Source organism: Sardina pilchardus, chromosome 20 (genome assembly GCF_963854185.1).
Source record: "Sardina pilchardus chromosome 20, fSarPil1.1, whole genome shotgun sequence".
Classification (NCBI taxonomy): domain Eukaryota; kingdom Metazoa; phylum Chordata; class Actinopteri; order Clupeiformes; family Clupeidae; genus Sardina; species Sardina pilchardus.
Genome location: NC_085013.1, coordinates 4,723,984 through 4,741,250, shown reverse-complemented (window position 1 = coordinate 4,741,250; position 17,267 = coordinate 4,723,984). Strand labels below are relative to the sequence as shown.

Sequence of the window (17,267 nt, the reverse complement as noted above, 5' to 3'; positions counted from 1 at the left end):
GACTGTAATATATAGGGCTATAAAATACTATTTTACTGATAAGCCACTTCACAGATCTATACTACTCTTACTTGGGCTGTTTTTAGATTATGGCCATTACACCCTCCACAGACCTGCTGGAGAACGGCTACATTCTCCAACAGGGCGACTCTTTTAAGAGCAGTTCAAAGCTTGAGACATGACAAGTCCAGAAACATAAATGGACAAGTGGCAATCAGCTGCTGCAAGAACATGTGAGCAGGCCTGTGTGGCACACTGTGGGGGTTGGAGTCAGGAGGCTCCCATTATGCTGGGTTCATTACTCAGCAAAACAAGTACCCTTACCACAGGCCCTACCAGATGCAGCAGACAGCGTAGTAGGCCCTGGAACATGTATAATGCAGAGCGGTTGACCTTGTGTTAGGTGAAAGAATACACAGACCGCTGTCAATGTAGACATAATGCACATCAGTCTTACTCTGTGCCATGTTAGATAGCAAAGCACTGCTCATTCTTCTCATGTGGGTGTGGACAAACACCATGGTTCAGATAGGCCTGCCTGGACATCATTTGGCAGTCAAATGGGAAAACATAAGCATGATAAAGGGACTTTTTATATTTAAGCAACACTGCTATGATAAGAAATGGATCAGCATATTTCAGTTAGTTTTGTTGTCGTCATTCTAGTGCACACTGATAAATCCAGCGACGTGAAAGTGACAGGGCCCTTGCTCTACCTTGACTAGCATATCTAGACCAAATGTGTGTTGCATATTGGTTAATTACAGTAAAATGTCCAGTAACATTTGCAGTTAATATTTTGAAAATATGTCTACATTGCCGTCATAACTATTAAGATACAATCATTTCTGCTTTAATTAGTGGAGAGTTTTAGGCAATTTACCCCCACTGTCCACCACCATCTCGTTTACTTCCCTCTTTCTTTTGGTCTTCCGGTTACGTAATCGCCAAGCTGATCGAGGGGTTTCTGACGTCCCAAAGAAATAAAAAGGACGCCATTGCTCTACTCATAGCCTTCAGTTGACCTCCTCTATATTACAGCATTTTAAATGCGTCGTTGAAATGAGATCTAAACGAGTACACTGAGTTTTTAATGATTTGGCTAGCTTCCTATAATTGTAAATTATGCATATACAACGAACTACGAACGCCAACTTACTGATCTCCGTACTGGGTCGTCTTCAAGCCCGCGTTCGAAATGGAAAATAAATGCAATTAGAACAAAATGGCGTATGGTGACTACGAGTAGACATGCGCAAAATGAAAACGGGGCTATTTTTCCTTTCTGAAATGAATTCTGTTCCGTTTCTGTAACACAATGGAACCAATGGGCAAAGTATGTGGGACGTCTTAAAGTAGATCTAACCAATAACTATAAAGGATAGCCTACGGGCTGAAGGGTACAGCCAATCGCATTTCTATGCTGAATGCTCCTAATTGTATAGAAGCCAAAAAAGACATAACCAATGAAAAAAATAGATTTGTAGCGCCGCTTTCATATCCACCAACCATACCTGGAAATTAAGTATGTCCTATAGAATTCGAAGCCTCCATGAACCAATCATAATGTGCTAAGCGCATCCACTGCTGTCGTTCTAACCAATAGGGTTTCGAGAAACACAACCTTGGCTCAACAGCTTGTTATTTCGTTTATTGCTTTGCAACCCTGGCAAGTGGTGAGCAGTCACATCGGAGCATGTAAGTGAAGTTGTATACATTTCACTTATTGAAACTACTAACTTTTCCTAAACTCAATCGATTAACACTCGTAAGTAACATTGGCGGATGTTATTCAACGATGTTTGACGCGTTTTCTTGTAGTTTCGGGCGAGAGTACTTACCTAGCTGACGAGGAATTGAATGGCAGTGACCAGTCGGCTTGTTTTCGCAGTGAAGACATGTAGCTAGATGGCTAACGTTATGCGCCCTTTGTGGAACTGAGAAGATTGGTTTATGAAATAAATAATGAATGTTTTCGATCCTAGCCCTTATTGGTTATAGGTTAAAGTATCAGTTTGACCTTGTTTGGGTGGACAGTATTGAATATTCTTCCGGAACTACTTGCTCTGCTAAGTATCTGACTAGCAAGCTAGCTTTCCTGCTAGCGAGACGGTTTAAATCGCCATAACGAGGAACAGTTTAGCAAGGTTAGTTAGCAAGCTAGCTATATTTAGCCCGTGAGTTGTAGAATTAATCGCTCACGGTGATTTTTAGGAAGGGTGTTTTCGTTTACCGTTATTGTTAAATATTGATTCTGACACTCATTGGGTCATGGAAATGTGTGCCATTCCTTCCCAACCAAGCTCACTGTACTTTGGTAGAAGATAGTAATGCAAGCTTCTGACATGGTGCAGCACGGTGAGCTATGATGGCGACGTGACATAGTGAGATTGGGAGTAAAGCGGGAAGGAACACGCACTATTCTGTTTGTCCCTATACAGCCTCCGGATTATACCTTGTACACCAGTTTTCTGTTGTCTTGAACATTTTGTACGCCAACAAAGACGCGAATGCATTTCGTCAGATGTTTTGAAAAGACAGTTACCTTGGTGTGAGCTTGCTTCACATTTTTCCCAGTGTGAAGGGAGGGGGGCTGCATCGAGCTCGAAAAGAATGCGTTAGAAGTAGCTAGCCATTTGGCTAGCTTGTTAGCACATTATCTTTCAAAACGATGTTTTTCAGGACATCACGGGAGTATCACATATTTGCGCTCAACCACAACCTCTGTTTTTGTGTTATGTCTTTCAGCTATCAACATCCATCGAGCTGGACTCCCTCAAATAGCCAGTACAATGAAGGTAAGTCAACAGAAACCTCTCAGTTGAAAACACCAGTGTCGGCGACGCCTCTCTGGCTGTAGTCAGATGGACTGCTGTTTAGGCACTTATTTAGGAACAACACACGTGTGATTGTTTCTTAACTTCCACACTGGTACATGCAATTGACTTGTGTTAGTTTTTGTTTCATCGTAGTGATGTCAGAAATGTCCCCTTATCTTGCACCTAAGTTAGTTGAAGGGAAATGAGCGAAAATGTAGCCATGGAACGTGCAAATTAATCACAGCCATCTTACTGAATGTGATGCCACTCTGGTATCCATTTGATGTGCCCAGAAATGCTATTCATTTCTGTTATCTAGATTGATATTGAAAAAACATTAAGATCTTTCAAGTTTGGTCAAATATTTAGATTTGAAAGAAGAGCCCAGGAAAAAATTTTGTGACATGGGCTTAAATATGGTCTGCACATGTTTTTCTGCAACTTGTCAGATTTGCTCAAGACAATTGCCCAGTGTAGGAGCATAGATGGTACAGAACAAATTCCTCTTTGAAAGTGTAGTCCCATAATAGCTTAAACATAGACACTGACGGTGCCAAAAGTATTAAAGTAATGGGCTCTTTGTTATTGTGTCCTCAGTAGGATGAGATTGTGTTTGATCCACACCCCATCACCCTTCAAATATGTCTAAACAAGCTTTTTCTCATGCCACTTGTTTCAAACCACAGCAGACTTGGAAAGCCCACTGTTCTTTCTGTTTCTCGGGTTCGGCCAACAGCTCTCCAAAGACTGCCATTCGACCACAATGCTATGTCCATCGTTGACAGTAACTTTGCACTGAGTGGCAAAGAAAGACAATTGATTTGCTGTCATTTCTCTGATTTCTCCCTTTAGGCAGCGGATGAGCCTGCCTACCTGACTGTGGGAACTGATGTTAGCGCAAAGTACCGCGGTGCCTTCTGTGAGGCAAAAATTAAGACTGTCAAACGGATGGTCAAGGTTAAGGTAAGAGTGCCTTCACTTTATAAACTAAGTGTTCTTTTGAGTAATAGATTCTACTATTTCCTCCATTAATCTTTTTTCTCATGTTTTGTCTATTCAACTTTACCACTTAAAATATGAACTAGTTTGTCATAGAACTGTGGTTCATAGGCCTTAAAACTTTACAAGAGAATTGTTAAGTCACAATTGCTCTTCACACAAACTATGATGTTATTAGCACAGACGGTATGCTTTGAGTTACAAGCTCCAAGTCCAAAACCTTTTGGATACTTCAGTGAAAGTGTCAGTTTCCTCTCAGTGTTTTCCTAAACAGGAGCTCTTGCTCATTCATGAATGTCTGGGCTCCTGAAGATGTCATGCAGATTTTACTAACATGTCTGAGGTGACTCATGCGCCAGCTTGCTCTGCAGAAGAGTCATCCTTGTGTTTGGCTCTGAGCCATAGTTCCTATACTCTTTGACACCGCTTCAAAAAATACGTATCTGTCAAATTTGGCGTCACCTATCAAGCAATGTGACACATTCGACACCAAACTGAAAAAGTGTTCTTGCTGATGATGCCGATTTGAATAATCATATCGGGCAGTTTGAGTTGGATGCCCCATATCACTAGGAATATGAATGGCCTGTGGTAAAGGGTGTTAAAAGCATATTTATTGCAGAACTCATTGTCCTTTCTCACATCAGTTAGCTTTTTGCGTCATGCATAACCTGGGGCCTGGGCCTCTAGGAAGAGGAGAACCACTCTGTTCTACCTCCTCCATGCATGGCGGCAGTCTGAGCCGGCACTGTTAAAGCTTTCCACGCCAAGCGGGACAATGCTGTCGGGGCACCACGTGCTGTCCTGTGAGCGAGACGCTTACCCAGAAGCCACTTGGAGGCAGATCGTGATCTTCAGCGCTTGTGTGTGTGTGTGTGTGTGTGTGTTTGTGTTACATAACTAGATTACTTCACCTTCACTGAACCCCTGTACTTTCTCCATCTTCCCCCTCCACTACTTCTCTCTTTCTCTCCTCTCTCGCTCCTCTTTGTCGCTCTAGGTGCTACTCAAAGGAGACACCACCTCACAGGTTGTCCAGGATGACCAGGTCAAAGGGCCTCTGAGGGTAAGTTTGTCCATCTTCTCTGCAAGCACTTCCAGGTCACTCTACCCCGTTCTTGAAAGTGTTAACTGTGTTTACCCTGAGATTCCTGGGAAGTGTAGGGATGAATTTAGATGTGGTAGGGATGAAGTCTGTGCCCCATGGGTTGAGTCACATGAGTTTGTGCCTGTCAGAAGCCTGAGGACATGTTGAAGAGTTTGCGTGTCATACAGGAGAGAGGGGGAGAGTCCTAGTTAAATGATTGTTTGGTTATGGTAATTCCCCCACTCTGTGATTATGACCGAGGCAGAGAGCAGATATTGTTGCTGTTGCCAGTCAGAGCATGTTGGCGAGGGACTTTTAGACAGAAGTTTTAGATTGGTTGCTGCTTGTGCCACAAATTAGGGAGCAAATTGTGCCAAATTGCAAGGGACCTATTTTTTAAAAGTATTTATTTCTATTTTTATTAAAGCAGTTTCAGATTTAGGAGCTCCTGTGCAGCATAACTACTGAATGGTTTTTTATTTCCACATTTATATCCAGCTCATGAAACCGATTTGGTACTTGGTTTTATGTAGAAGACTAAGAATAACATAGACACTTAATATTACCTGTTTTAAGTTAAACGTGTGTATTCCTTGAATTTGAAAAGCATGCATCTTGCAATTTCAACAGTGTAGTCAGACTGTAGGTTCAGGAGAGCCTTATTAAGTGGGTTATGGTGGTTGATTTCCGAACCTGCTACCATCTTAGGCAGGTGCAGACTCAGCTTGATCTGGCTTTGTTCTATGCATCAAACTGTGTTGCTGCTTGATTTGAGAAGTGACTATACTTAATGTCTATCTCCGGTTGAGCATGTAGGCTGTTTACACCCACATATGTATAACGTGGCTATAACACAGGTGATCTACATGGATAGGGGCACAGACTGGACTTAAAACAGTGAATATTAAGTGTCTGTTATTGTTCTGGAGCGCAGAGGTTAAAATTAGCACCCACCAAGCGCCAATGGCACGTAGATCTGCTGCTACTTGGGCATGTGAAATACAGTTGCTGTTCATCAGCGAAAATACTTCAGTCTGTCATGTTAACACAGCTTGCCATATCTACACAATATGAGCAGTGTGACGTAAACGCTCCGAATGTAACAAGCTACACAACTGACTATACTGGACAAGTCCTTACATTTTCAGTAATGTGATAGATTGAGAGTGAGTGAAATAGCAGCCCCTGATACATGCTCTACAAATGCATATTATCTGAGCTTAATTTGTCGGAGAGGCTTCTGAGCTGCTTGAGTATTCGCCTGTTTAGCACCTGCACCCTCCTCATGAAAAGCATTTTCATCAGTAAAAATATGTCTGGCTGGTCATTTTTGTCATCCATCAGCCACATTTGCTGGCAGGCCAATAAGTTCATTTTGGGAGTGAACAGGGCCAGCATATGCGTCTGAGTCTATCTCTGCACAACCAGTTATGTATCTGTGGGTAAGGAACAGCGAGGGCACCATTTGATGTGTGAACATTTGCTGCTTGTACCCAGGCATGCATGCTTGTAACAAGTTGAAAATCCCCTTGCTTATCCCTGCTGCCGTGCTCTTTGCTGTATGCCATGTGTTGTGACTTAGCGTTTCTTCTTCATCCTCCTCCTCCTCTCTCTCCTCCTCTTCGTCCTCCTCTTCCTCTGCAGGTGGGCTCCACAGTTGAGGTGAAGAGCACAGAGGGAGTCCTGAGCGAGGCCGTCATCAACAAACTCACAGACGCCAGCTGGTACACCGTGGGTAAGTGCTGGCCCTCCCTGGACCTCTGGCTGTCACAGCGGCCCTGCCCTGGCAGAAGTGTGTGTGTGTAGCCATGTGGCGTTGCTAGTGCTAACAGAACCTTGGGACAAAAGGCTTTGGCTCCGCGCAGCCGGATAAGAACCCAAACCAGCAGCGTTAAATAATTGAGCAGAACTGCTGGCGCCATGCGCCACTCGTGGTCTTAGGCCATGATTGCTAAATGATGTACTCTTCTCAAGGAAGGAATGCTTTGGTTGAAGGGACAAGCAATTGACCGGAACCATTTTTGAGCCAAGGCTGCCGTCTCCACATGACATTTTTGAAAAAAGCTCAGATATTTCGGTACCTGCCCAGAGTGAGTGCATGAAAAGTCTTTTTTTTTAAATTAATTTCCTTTTCAGTGTTCGATGACGGAGACGAGAAAACACTGAGAAGGACGTCGCTGTGCCTGAAAGGCGAGAGACATTTTGCTGAAAGCGAGGTTGGTGCCCATCTAACTACCTGCCTACCTGCTCACCTACCTGCCTATACCGCTGTGTGTGCATTCATTAAGTCCCGGTTGTGTTTTCATCCACCCAACATTAATTAACCTCCCTCTGCTCTCCCATGCAGACTTTGGACCAACTGCCCCTCACCAATCCGGAGCACTTTGGCACTCCCGTCATTGGGAAGAAGACAAACCGCGGCCGCAGGACCTCCCAGGCTGTGTGAGTGTCAACACCTCGGTGTCCGTCCTTTAAATGTTTTTTTTTGTTTGTTTTTTTGTAAGCAAGGCATGTTCAGCTGCTAATGAAGAAGTCTCTTCTGTGCTCAGAATATCTCTTCTGTTGTTTGTCAGCAAACACAGAATGCCAGATGCGGTTTCATTTCCTCTATCGGGAGCATGTTCTCAGAGTATGAGAAAGTTGTCAGTGTTGTCAATGTTGAGAAGTGGGTGTGTACTTTGGTGAACAACACAGTGGGAGTTTGACAGCTATACATGCTCCAGCATGTTTACTTAAGTTTTGTGTGCTGCAGATCTGCCTGCTGACCAGTTGTCAAGGATTTTGTTTCGAAAAGCTTTTGTAAAATGTGCTTTTTTCCTGAAGGCATTGCTGTCTTTGCTTGGTCCCCTGAGGTGATTGTCTGTCTGGTTTCTCAGACATTCTGTTAGCCTCACAAGTGGCATAGTTTTGCACACTTCAATTGAAACTAGCTGTGAGCCAATTTACCTCAGGAAACACTCAAATCTGTTTTTCTATCCCACTTATATAGTGTCCTAGTCTGGTTTTCACCATACTAAGCTCAATCTTTTAAGATTGAACATTAGTCTGGGGAAGATGCGCTTTGATTCTACTGCAAAAGAGGCGTGATCAATGTGCATCGTTCAAATGAATCTGTACGATCGGGGCTAGATGGTAAATTAAACTTTTAGCCCACCAAAGCCGGGCGGTAGAATCGCAAACACGTCCTTGTGCTGTATGAACTGTTCCAGGGCAAGTTTTTGTTCTGTTTTCAAAGAAAACTTGCCTTAAACATTTTACAAAACAGAAGCGACAGCGGCTGCTGCTTAAGTTTCGTTATCGTTACGTCACCGGCCAATAGCGTGCCAGGACTAGAGAATGGCCGTTTCTGATTGGAGCCAAAGATTCTGGCAAAGAAACAGCGAAAGTAGACCTGCTGGTATCCAGCCTGAGCTGCCGGGCGAAATTCAAATTCCCCAGTTCAGGCAGGGTTCACCCAGCCTAATAGTGTCCTAATGTTGGTGACAAAATCAGTTAGATTATTTTGTTCTTATTTAGAACTTCCCAACTGGATGCGATGTGACAGTCCTGTGCAGCGTGATGCGACGTGACACTTTGAGCCGAACTTTTGTCAGACAACCCGTTTTGAACGGCACATTTTATAGCTTCAGTGTGGACGGAGACCATTCGATTCTACGCGACGGTCGGGGCGCTTGCATGCAGTTAGGACAAGGAGTTCTATCTAAATAGCATTGCTGGTGCTGTCACTCTGTATGCGTTTGTACATCTATACACGTACCAACATAGAAGCACAAAACCTGTACGTCGGTGATCATGGCATCAGACATTCAGTTTCCTGTATTAAAAAATGGGCACCTCGCCTCAGACTAGCATCCATTCTCTTCATTCACCCTACGGCCTGCCCGCTGACCTTTGCTCTCCACTTGCTTTGCACAGTGCGGATGAGGAGAAGGAGTCTTCGTCGAGCGAGGATGAGGAGGATGACAGGCGGCGGCTCAGCGACGAGCTGCTGGGGAAGGTGGCCAGTGTACAGAGCGGCAACTCCTCCTACATGGCGCTGGTGAGTGGCCTCTACTTTTTAACTGTCTTACCCAGCACAGTTTTAGCTATTGTAAAGCATCTGTTTTACCCAGCACTGTTTTAGCTGTTAAAACTACCTTTTAAAGTTAATTGACTTCCTTTTTCTGCTCAGTTATTGATTTGTTTCCCAGTGTGCGTTTGGCTGCATTTTTGCTTCATTTGTATTGAAATGCAGGGTTTTCTGGCTCGAACTTTCTTAAAATTATATATATATATTTTTTTTTATAAATGTCCATTTCTTAACACTTTAACCTACTTAATGTCTCTGTGAACTGCCACCACATGCATAATTCATTAAAATCTAACATATCTTGTTGAACAAACAAGTAGAGATGTGCACGGTTTAGTTTTGATGAGTGTTGGAGGTGGTGAAAGGTTGTTTGGATGAGGATGTGTTTTGTAAGTGTTCTTTTCCTCTGTCTCCACCTCAAGGTTATATCTCCCAGCTGCAATGACGACCTGACTGTCAAAAAGGACCAATGTTTAGTGAGATCTTTTGCTGATTCCAAATTGTAAGTACTTCAGAATTCCTTCTGTTAAGAAACCATAATAACAATGCTGTTACAGTTACTGAAATTTGTTGACCCTGTAGAGCAATCCCAGCTAGTCGTCTGTGGTGTTATACTCTACTGTGTATTTTTCAGCTCCGCATGTAATGTATACTAGTGTAGTTTGTCTGTGATCAGCATCTAATCCTTATTTTGCGGCTTCTCCCTCTCTCTTCATGTTTTAGTCACACCGTGGCAAGAAAAGACATCCATCAGCTGAACATAGACAGCATATCGAAGTCGGAGTACTCTTCCAAGAAAGGTAAGCTTGGTCGGCCAGCTGCTGAAAGACTAAAAATACTAATTACTCTGGAAGTACCTGAGGATGGATGACACCGTGACGCCTTAATTATGCATAACTGTGTGAGGCTGTGATGCCAAGATTTGTGCCCAGGAGATGCTGATCTGGTGTTACAGTATAATTCTGACCTTACTCATCAGATGCGAAAAAAAAAAATAATTTCTTCCATCAGCAATTCTTGCTCGGCACAGAAGTCCAAGTGCTGTGTCATTACAAGCCTATTGTTCAACTGTCCGGTCAGCACTCCCGCTGTGAGAGGCGTTGGAAATGTTACTACTGGATCATAAATATTACTGTGACCATTACATTAGTCTCATAAGCTCTCATATTATGGTCTCGTATAAAAAGTGCTACAGTGTCATAATGAACTCGCAACGTGTATTCTGACGGTCAGTGCTTTTTGGTCTGTTAGTTGTGGGACGGAGATGGGAAGGGAGTTCTGACCGTGTCTTGTCTTGTCACAGGGCTCGAGGGCGCCGTGCACTTCCTCAAGACCAAGGAGGTGCCGGAGAGCTGGAAAATGGACATGAGCGAGATCCTGGAGTCGTCCAGCAGCGACGAGGAAGAGGAAGACCGAGGCAAAGAGAGCGAGGAAGAAGAGAAGGCGGCCCAGGCTGACCAGGTGAGGCTATGGGGATTTTTCTGATCATGCTATTCACCTTATTCCTTAACCCGGAAATCTGTACTGTTTTCAGCTTCCGCTCATTCAGTTTACATGTGCGTTCTCGGTAGCTAACTAGAATATGCTTCAACTTAGATTTCTTTCGAAATGTTGACAATTCTTGCCTCAGCATGGAAATACTACTTGATATATAACCGATATAGAATAGAAAAGTTTACTTTTATATGCGTTATAATATGTTAAGCACTGTCAACTGTCACTTTTAAAATAGATACAACGCTGCTTCAACGGAAATAGATAATAGTTTTCGGTGTCATGGCATTGGTGACCCCCATTGTTGGCTACAGAATATCGTGAATATAACCACCTATTTCAGTGAGACGTTATTATAACCCCTGCTGACATGTTTGAGGGTTCTTATCACAGGTCAATAAATGGAGGGGAAGCATGTGAAGGAACTGCGGGAGTTTGAGTGAAATTGCTTTGAAAAATGGAGTCTTAGCCACATAATCGTTTGAAGTAGAGTTGTTAGCCACCCGAGAGCCATTTTGAGAAAATGTATGCAGTGTCCTTTCAGGTTGTTACTTCTTTTGGCACTTGGCAGGTAGTGTATGTGCTTCAAGTCACCAAACTGTTGTATTTCTCCTTTTTTTGTGTTGCATTCGGGGGTTTGTTTTCTAAATAGCAGAGGCTGAGGCAGTCCTCCACTCAGAGAGAGTTTTCAGTTCACACACTTAACCTCCCCCCCCACCCCCAGCCCACCGCCATGTGAAGGCATGGGAATCCCTGCCCCAGTCAGTGAGAGAGCCCCCGGCCAGCCCACAACCAACCCCAGCCAGGAATGTAAATACTGCCTTGGGCCGCCGAGAGGCGATAAGAAGGGCCACAGGCATTCCTGCCCTCTCTTTACCCCCCCCCCCATCCATTTTTTTTTTCTTTTCCCTCTCTGGTGCTCTGCTTCATGACCACTGGCCAAAGCACCTTGATTGAGTCTCCTGAATGGCCAAACAGCATGTGGGGAACCCCCCTCCCGTCTCTGTACCAAACAATGCCCCATTCTTTCTGCTCTCGGGCCGACTCGGACAAATGGTCATTTGTTTGGGTTTTTCTGACCGCGTCGTCATGGCGACGGTGACTTCCTATCATGGGCTCGGAGGAGGAGGAGGAGGGGCGGCAGGAGGCAGCAGGGGATTGGCTGGTCGCCAGTGGAAGGCTGGCCAGCTTGGCCCAGGGGCTGGCCCAGTCTCGCTCTGTCCTATGTCTCTCTCTCTCTCTCCCTTGTGTGTGTGTACACACACACACACACACACACACACACACACACACACACACACACACATACACATACACACACACGAGAGAAGAGCATTAGTAACCCCCACCTGAGCGTGACTATCTGGCTCATGGGCACAGGCGCCAAGTGCTTTGGCTGTCTAGATGAGCGTGGAGTAGTCTGGCTGGACGCTGGACTTGGAGACTTGGGTCCGTTTCACCAGGAGGCTCGGCTCCCAAAGCCTCAAAGGGAGACGGGAGACCTGAGCGCTGGAGCTTTAGTCCAGAGAAGCCCTGACGCTTGAGGGGCTCAGCAGCCCGTGAGAGGCAGATCTGTCAATTGTAATCACTGGGAAAGGCTCCGTTTGGCCTCAGTGATGAATTGTTGCGTCTATATCCAGTGCATCTGCTTTGCATCTGTCTTTCTTTGATTTCTAACAATGCTGACAAAACGGTTTTGGTTTAAAACTTGTTGTTATTGCGTCTCCCTTCTTGTCTGTTGTGCTAACATAGCAGGTCATTGTCTTGTACCAGGCGCATACAGGCAAAACCTGCGCTTGTATTTAAAGATGACACCCAAGACGAGGGGGCTTCTGTTTTTGTCCTCTGGGTGTGCCCCCTGATGGATATGCAGGGATTAGTATGGAAGCATTAGCATTTGAGAAGGGCCGAGAGCCACAGCTCACCCACCCTCCCCTTCCCCACAAGCTCTCCCAACAGCGCACTCAAACTGATACAGCAACTGATGACAGCAAGACAGCACTTCTAAACGCCTGTGGTGTTGTCTGGCCATTTGTGCTCTAAGTGATTTTGGGAGCGCTGGCCCCATTTGCTGAGCTGGAGGGAGGCAGATGGACCAGTGTTCCAACTGTCCCACGACGTCCCTCACTACCTTTGCTCGGCTGTCGGGGACAGCAGCAGGAATTGTAGTTGTGCTGTGAGTAGCATGTAAAGGCGTTAACCCTTCATGTGTGCATCGTTAAAAACGGATGTCAACGGAGCATTCGGCCTACAAAATGGATCAACATATGAAACGGTCGGATCCATTTTCGTACCTAAAGGAAGCACAAATCGGTTTTAAGCCCAAGTACAGTGGCCAGTGAGAGATAGCTTGTCGTGAGTGCCACAGCCTACGGGGCGACTCTGTAAGCAAGCTCATTTTATTTTGGGTGTGAAGATACGGGGAAAGTGTGTAGAAATGTCCAGCGGTTGTTTTTCAAACGGGGGAGCTCGAAATGATGATGCCTGAGAATGGTTTCGCTTTGTGGGCTGATTTTTCCGTTGATGCAACGATTCTCTTGGCTATCTGATTAGCTCCTGGTAACTGTTGATATGATGGTAGTGCGCTTGCCTCTGATTAAGAGCATCTGTCGTCTTGACATTGAGCCAATGTTAATGTAGACTCAAGAGTCCATCTGTTTTAGCAAATTGAATTTAAACATTTTGAACAGGAAGTGCACACTTGCACTTGTCCACATCCCTACTGCTCTTGATGCCTTGTTTGTGACATGACATCCTTGATGAATTGGATGTCCTATAACCCTGTCTTGTGTGTGTTTTGTGTAGCCTGACGATGAACCAGACCCAGAGGAGAGGGACCACTTCCTACAGCAGCTTTACAAATTTATGGAAGACAGAGGTGGGTCACTCAAAACACTCACAAAACTGCTCTTAAAATCATAACAAGAAGCAGCAGCTAGTCGCCGAACCAGGGGTTTAACCTCCGTAACAAAGTTGCATTTGTCCTTCAAAGTTCTACTTGTCTGTTTTGGCTGCACGTCGCTGGATTCCTCCCAGATTTGGCCCGTCTCTTTGAAAAGCCCCATGACTGTGTATTGATCTCTGTGCCCTCTCTCCCCCCTCCCCCCTTCAGGAACCCCCATAAACAAGCCTCCTGTGCTGGGCTACAAGGATCTCAACCTCTTCAAGCTCTTCAGGCTGGTGCATCAGCATGGAGGTTGTGACAAAGTGAGTTTCACGGTCTTTCTTCCTTTGTCATCTCCTCTTTCTCTTTCTCGTTTGCCTTTTTCTATGCTTATTCTCTGCCTGCTTTTCTGTATGTCTGCTTTTCTTTTTGGAACAACTCTAGTAGCTCCCCTTTTCTATTTTCTTTTTTCTCACTTTGTCCACCATAAGCACAAGCGATAATAGTAAGCGTTCGCCTCATGCAGCGGGGACGAGTGCAGCACTCTGTATTTGGAGCGTCGTGTTCTCGGTGTTTCTGTTGTTAGCTGGGTGACAGCAGGAGGCTGGGGGGGATGTGAGTAAAGAGCGATTTTGCTTTTCTTCACTCGACAGCGTCTGACGTCAGACCTCTCTGATCAGCTGCGGCTGTCAGAGCAGCCCACACATTGTTTGTGTGTGTGTGTGTGTGTGTGTGTGTGTGCGCAACTTAACACCCCCGAAAAAAGGAAGTTCTTTTATTGTGTGACTAAATTCTTCCGCAGTGTTTTTTTTTTGCCTTTTTTGTTAGGCCTCTAAAGATATTTGATATTAAATTCGTAGCTGTTCAATCTTTTACAGGTGAAGCTGGTGAACTGTCCCCAGAGACATGAGCGTAGCCAATAAATAGATACTAATAAAAAAGGAAAACATACCTTTTCTTAACATTAATGTTTTCATTAATCCCTGTTTAACCTGCAGGGTTAAATATGTCTATTGGCCAGGTGGTGATTCTGTGCTATGCGATACTATAAACGTGTCGGATGCCTAAGGCACAGCTTAAGCACACCTCTGCACTGCCAACTGTAACCCATGCTGAGAGCAGTTCAACAGATTAGACACAGTAGTCATTCCTGTTTCGCTTGCTGTCATGCTAGAAGTTTAAACTCTCTCAAATGCCATGGCCTTGACATGTCTATCCCCACGCTGTGTTGCGTTACTTCCCCATAACACACTTGGTGTCACTACTAGAACGATTTACTGCCAAGGTTGTAATTACCTCACAGCAGAAGTTTCTGTTTTGAGTCCTGGCTGAAATTGCGTAATGGCTTTGAGTTGTTGCAGTGTGTAATGGCGTGTTGTGTTGTATTGAAGCCAGATGCCAGAGGTCCTTATGCAAAACCCCCTTGCTTGTGTTTTGGTGCAGATTGAAAGCGGCTCCGTATGGAAACAGATCTACATGGACCTGGGGATTCCAGTCCTCAATTCGGCTGCCTCCTACAACGTCAAGACGGCCTACAGAAAGTAAGTGTTTGTGTGTGTGTGTGTGTGTTTGCTTGCATGCGTCACTCCATGCTGTCTGCCCCAGGCACAGTCCCACAGCAATCAATGAAGTGCAATGTGTTGACATCTGCTTTGGGCTATTTAGGGAGACTTGAATCTGAACAACTAAACCACAAACTCGCAAGCAATATATTTGCGGTGGTGAAGACCCCTTTAAACTCGGGGAGTTTAAATTGCATCACCATATGATTCTTTGATTGTGTCGAAGGCACTAAACCATCTGTCAGTGTGCACAAACAAGTAAGTAAGTAAATAAAACGAACCTCCATAGACGACAGCGTGGCCTTGCAGCGTGTTGTTGTTGTTGGGATGAGCTGCTCGGATGAGGCCTTTGGTCGCACAGCCTGCTGGCACTGCAGAGGCAGCCTGTTCTAAGCGCGCTGCACCGCGTCTGGAGTCTGGATGGTGTTCAGCACGTCGCCCAGGCTGGAGCAGCTGCGTCTGTGGTCGCCCGCAGGAAATGTACCTGTAGCGGGCGACCTGCTTAGCGGGGGGAAGTCTGCGCCAGCGCAGCGTGGTGCAACCAGCTGAGCTGCTAGTAAACACGCCTGATGTGGCGAACGTGATGATGCCTGACAATGGTCCCGCTTTTCTGGGCTGATGTCTTGTGATGCCACGATTCTCTTGGCTATCTGATTCAACCCCCTTTAAATAACTATAACTTTGAAATAGCTTAAAATGTCGTCCTGTTCTGACTTCAATTGAGCCTCCCTTCCAAAACATTTATGTCTAATAAAGAGTTAGATATTATAATGCAGAGTAACTAAAAACCCCTTCTGAAAGCAAAACATTATTACTGTCTATGTATTCTTTCAATGTCATCCCTAGCCCTCCTGACAGATTTGTGTGTGTGTGTGTGTGTGTGTGTGTGTGCGTGCTTTGCCAGGTACCTGTATGGCTTTGAGGAGTACTGCCGGTCTGCTGGCATCACCTTCCGCACTGTCCACCATAATGACCCACGTCCTGTCGTGGCGCCCAGCGAGCAGCAGAATCCCGTGAAGCAGGAGCCCGCCGACACTCGTCAGGAGTCCGAGACGGCAGCTGCCGCCGCCACCGACGACAAACCAGCTGCCGACGAGGACGACTCCGAGGCAGAGAGCGAAAAAGCCCACAAAGGAGTCTCCTCACCGAGGGTAGGACGACAAGAGTTACCACAGGACTTCATTTTTTATTTCTCTATTTATTTGCTAATTTATTTGGCATGTTTTCATTTTGGTTTATTTTTGGTTAAAGCAGAAATAGTGTCTCTTTGTAGCTATTGGACCTTAATTAAGGCAGCACATATCTTTGTGTCAAGCCCTGCTTAGAGTATGGTGAGTTCTGTGTGACTTGTGTGATTGCAAACTTTGTGGTTTGCATGTCAAATGCTGTAGGTCCATAAAGCCCAGCCTTTGCCCCACCAACAGCCCATTATGTTTTCAAAGACTTCCTAATGAATGCAATACGAACCTAGAGTTTGTCTGGTGCAAAGTGTTTGTTCATTAAGTTGGTCTTTGTACCTTTTGTGTCTGCTTAAGCATACAAGTGTTTGTATTGAAGGATTATACTGCCGAGGGTGTGTAGTATTGTGTAAATATTGGCGTCTGGAGTGGTGTAGTAATTGGTCGGTAAGCCCCACTCTGAATTCCCTCCCTGAAAAGACTACCTCATGTTATTGTAACAGAAGTAAGGCAATATTGCAACATAGATAGGCCCCGCTTATCTCAGTATCTTGTGAAAACAACAAACGTAGCTGTCGGAAGATAAGGTTATGAGGTAACGCTAATATATATATATATATATATATATATATATATATATATATATATATATATATAAGCTGAAGTTTGTTAGGGTTCTGTTGCCATAGCTGTTTTGGTCAGCAATTGTAGTTTGTTTATAAACAACTTTGTCTTTGGGGGACCCATGGAAACGTAAGCTGGGTTTAGACCGTCGTGACACAGGTTAGTTTCACCCTGCCAATGGTGTGGTGTTGCAGTGGTAATCCTGCTCAGTACGAGGGGAACCACAGGTTCAGACACGGGGACCAAAACTAGCCTGGGAATACCCATGCAAACGTTGGCAAATTTGGGATTTGCTCTGTCCGGTCTTATAGTCATCAGCTACATACTCTCTGTGATCTCAGTGCCTGTGTCTGTTGATACATGTCAAGGATACCACTTTTCCCTTGTGATTAGTCAGTTTGCATTTTAGCAGAGAATTTTTTATTTTTTTTATTTTTTTTATGCCCCTGCAGTTTAATATCTGCACCTTTCCAGGAAAAGCATGTGCCAACATGTAATGAGGTAACCAAGCTGTTCAGATGTACTGTATGAAGACATCAAGTGTTTTTTTT

At 44.8% G+C, this 17,267-nt stretch overlaps 1 protein-coding gene and 1 non-coding gene across 2 annotated transcripts in view; both read left to right on the top strand.

The window, feature by feature from the left end:
- The first annotated feature begins 1,653 nt into the window (after positions 1-1,653).
- Positions 1,654-17,267, top strand: part of arid4a (AT-rich interactive domain 4A) — a 28,116-nt gene continuing 12,502 nt past the window's right edge. The window contains exons 1-15 of the mRNA XM_062522376.1: positions 1,654-1,698; positions 2,749-2,798; positions 3,672-3,782; positions 4,819-4,884; positions 6,550-6,640; positions 7,042-7,121; positions 7,253-7,347; positions 8,821-8,944; positions 9,397-9,476; positions 9,698-9,774; positions 10,278-10,435; positions 13,274-13,346; positions 13,581-13,675; positions 14,796-14,893; positions 15,819-16,065. Of these exons, the coding sequence (XP_062378360.1) occupies positions 2,793-2,798; positions 3,672-3,782; positions 4,819-4,884; positions 6,550-6,640; positions 7,042-7,121; positions 7,253-7,347; positions 8,821-8,944; positions 9,397-9,476; positions 9,698-9,774; positions 10,278-10,435; positions 13,274-13,346; positions 13,581-13,675; positions 14,796-14,893; positions 15,819-16,065 (1,401 nt within the window). The 5' untranslated portion in view covers positions 1,654-1,698; positions 2,749-2,792. The remainder of the gene's footprint in view (positions 1,699-2,748; positions 2,799-3,671; positions 3,783-4,818; positions 4,885-6,549; positions 6,641-7,041; positions 7,122-7,252; positions 7,348-8,820; positions 8,945-9,396; positions 9,477-9,697; positions 9,775-10,277; positions 10,436-13,273; positions 13,347-13,580; positions 13,676-14,795; positions 14,894-15,818; positions 16,066-17,267) is intronic.
- Positions 15,490-15,572, top strand: LOC134068267 (small nucleolar RNA SNORD53/SNORD92). Its single transcript, XR_009936647.1, has one exon. It is a non-coding gene; the product is annotated as a small nucleolar RNA SNORD53/SNORD92 (small nucleolar RNA).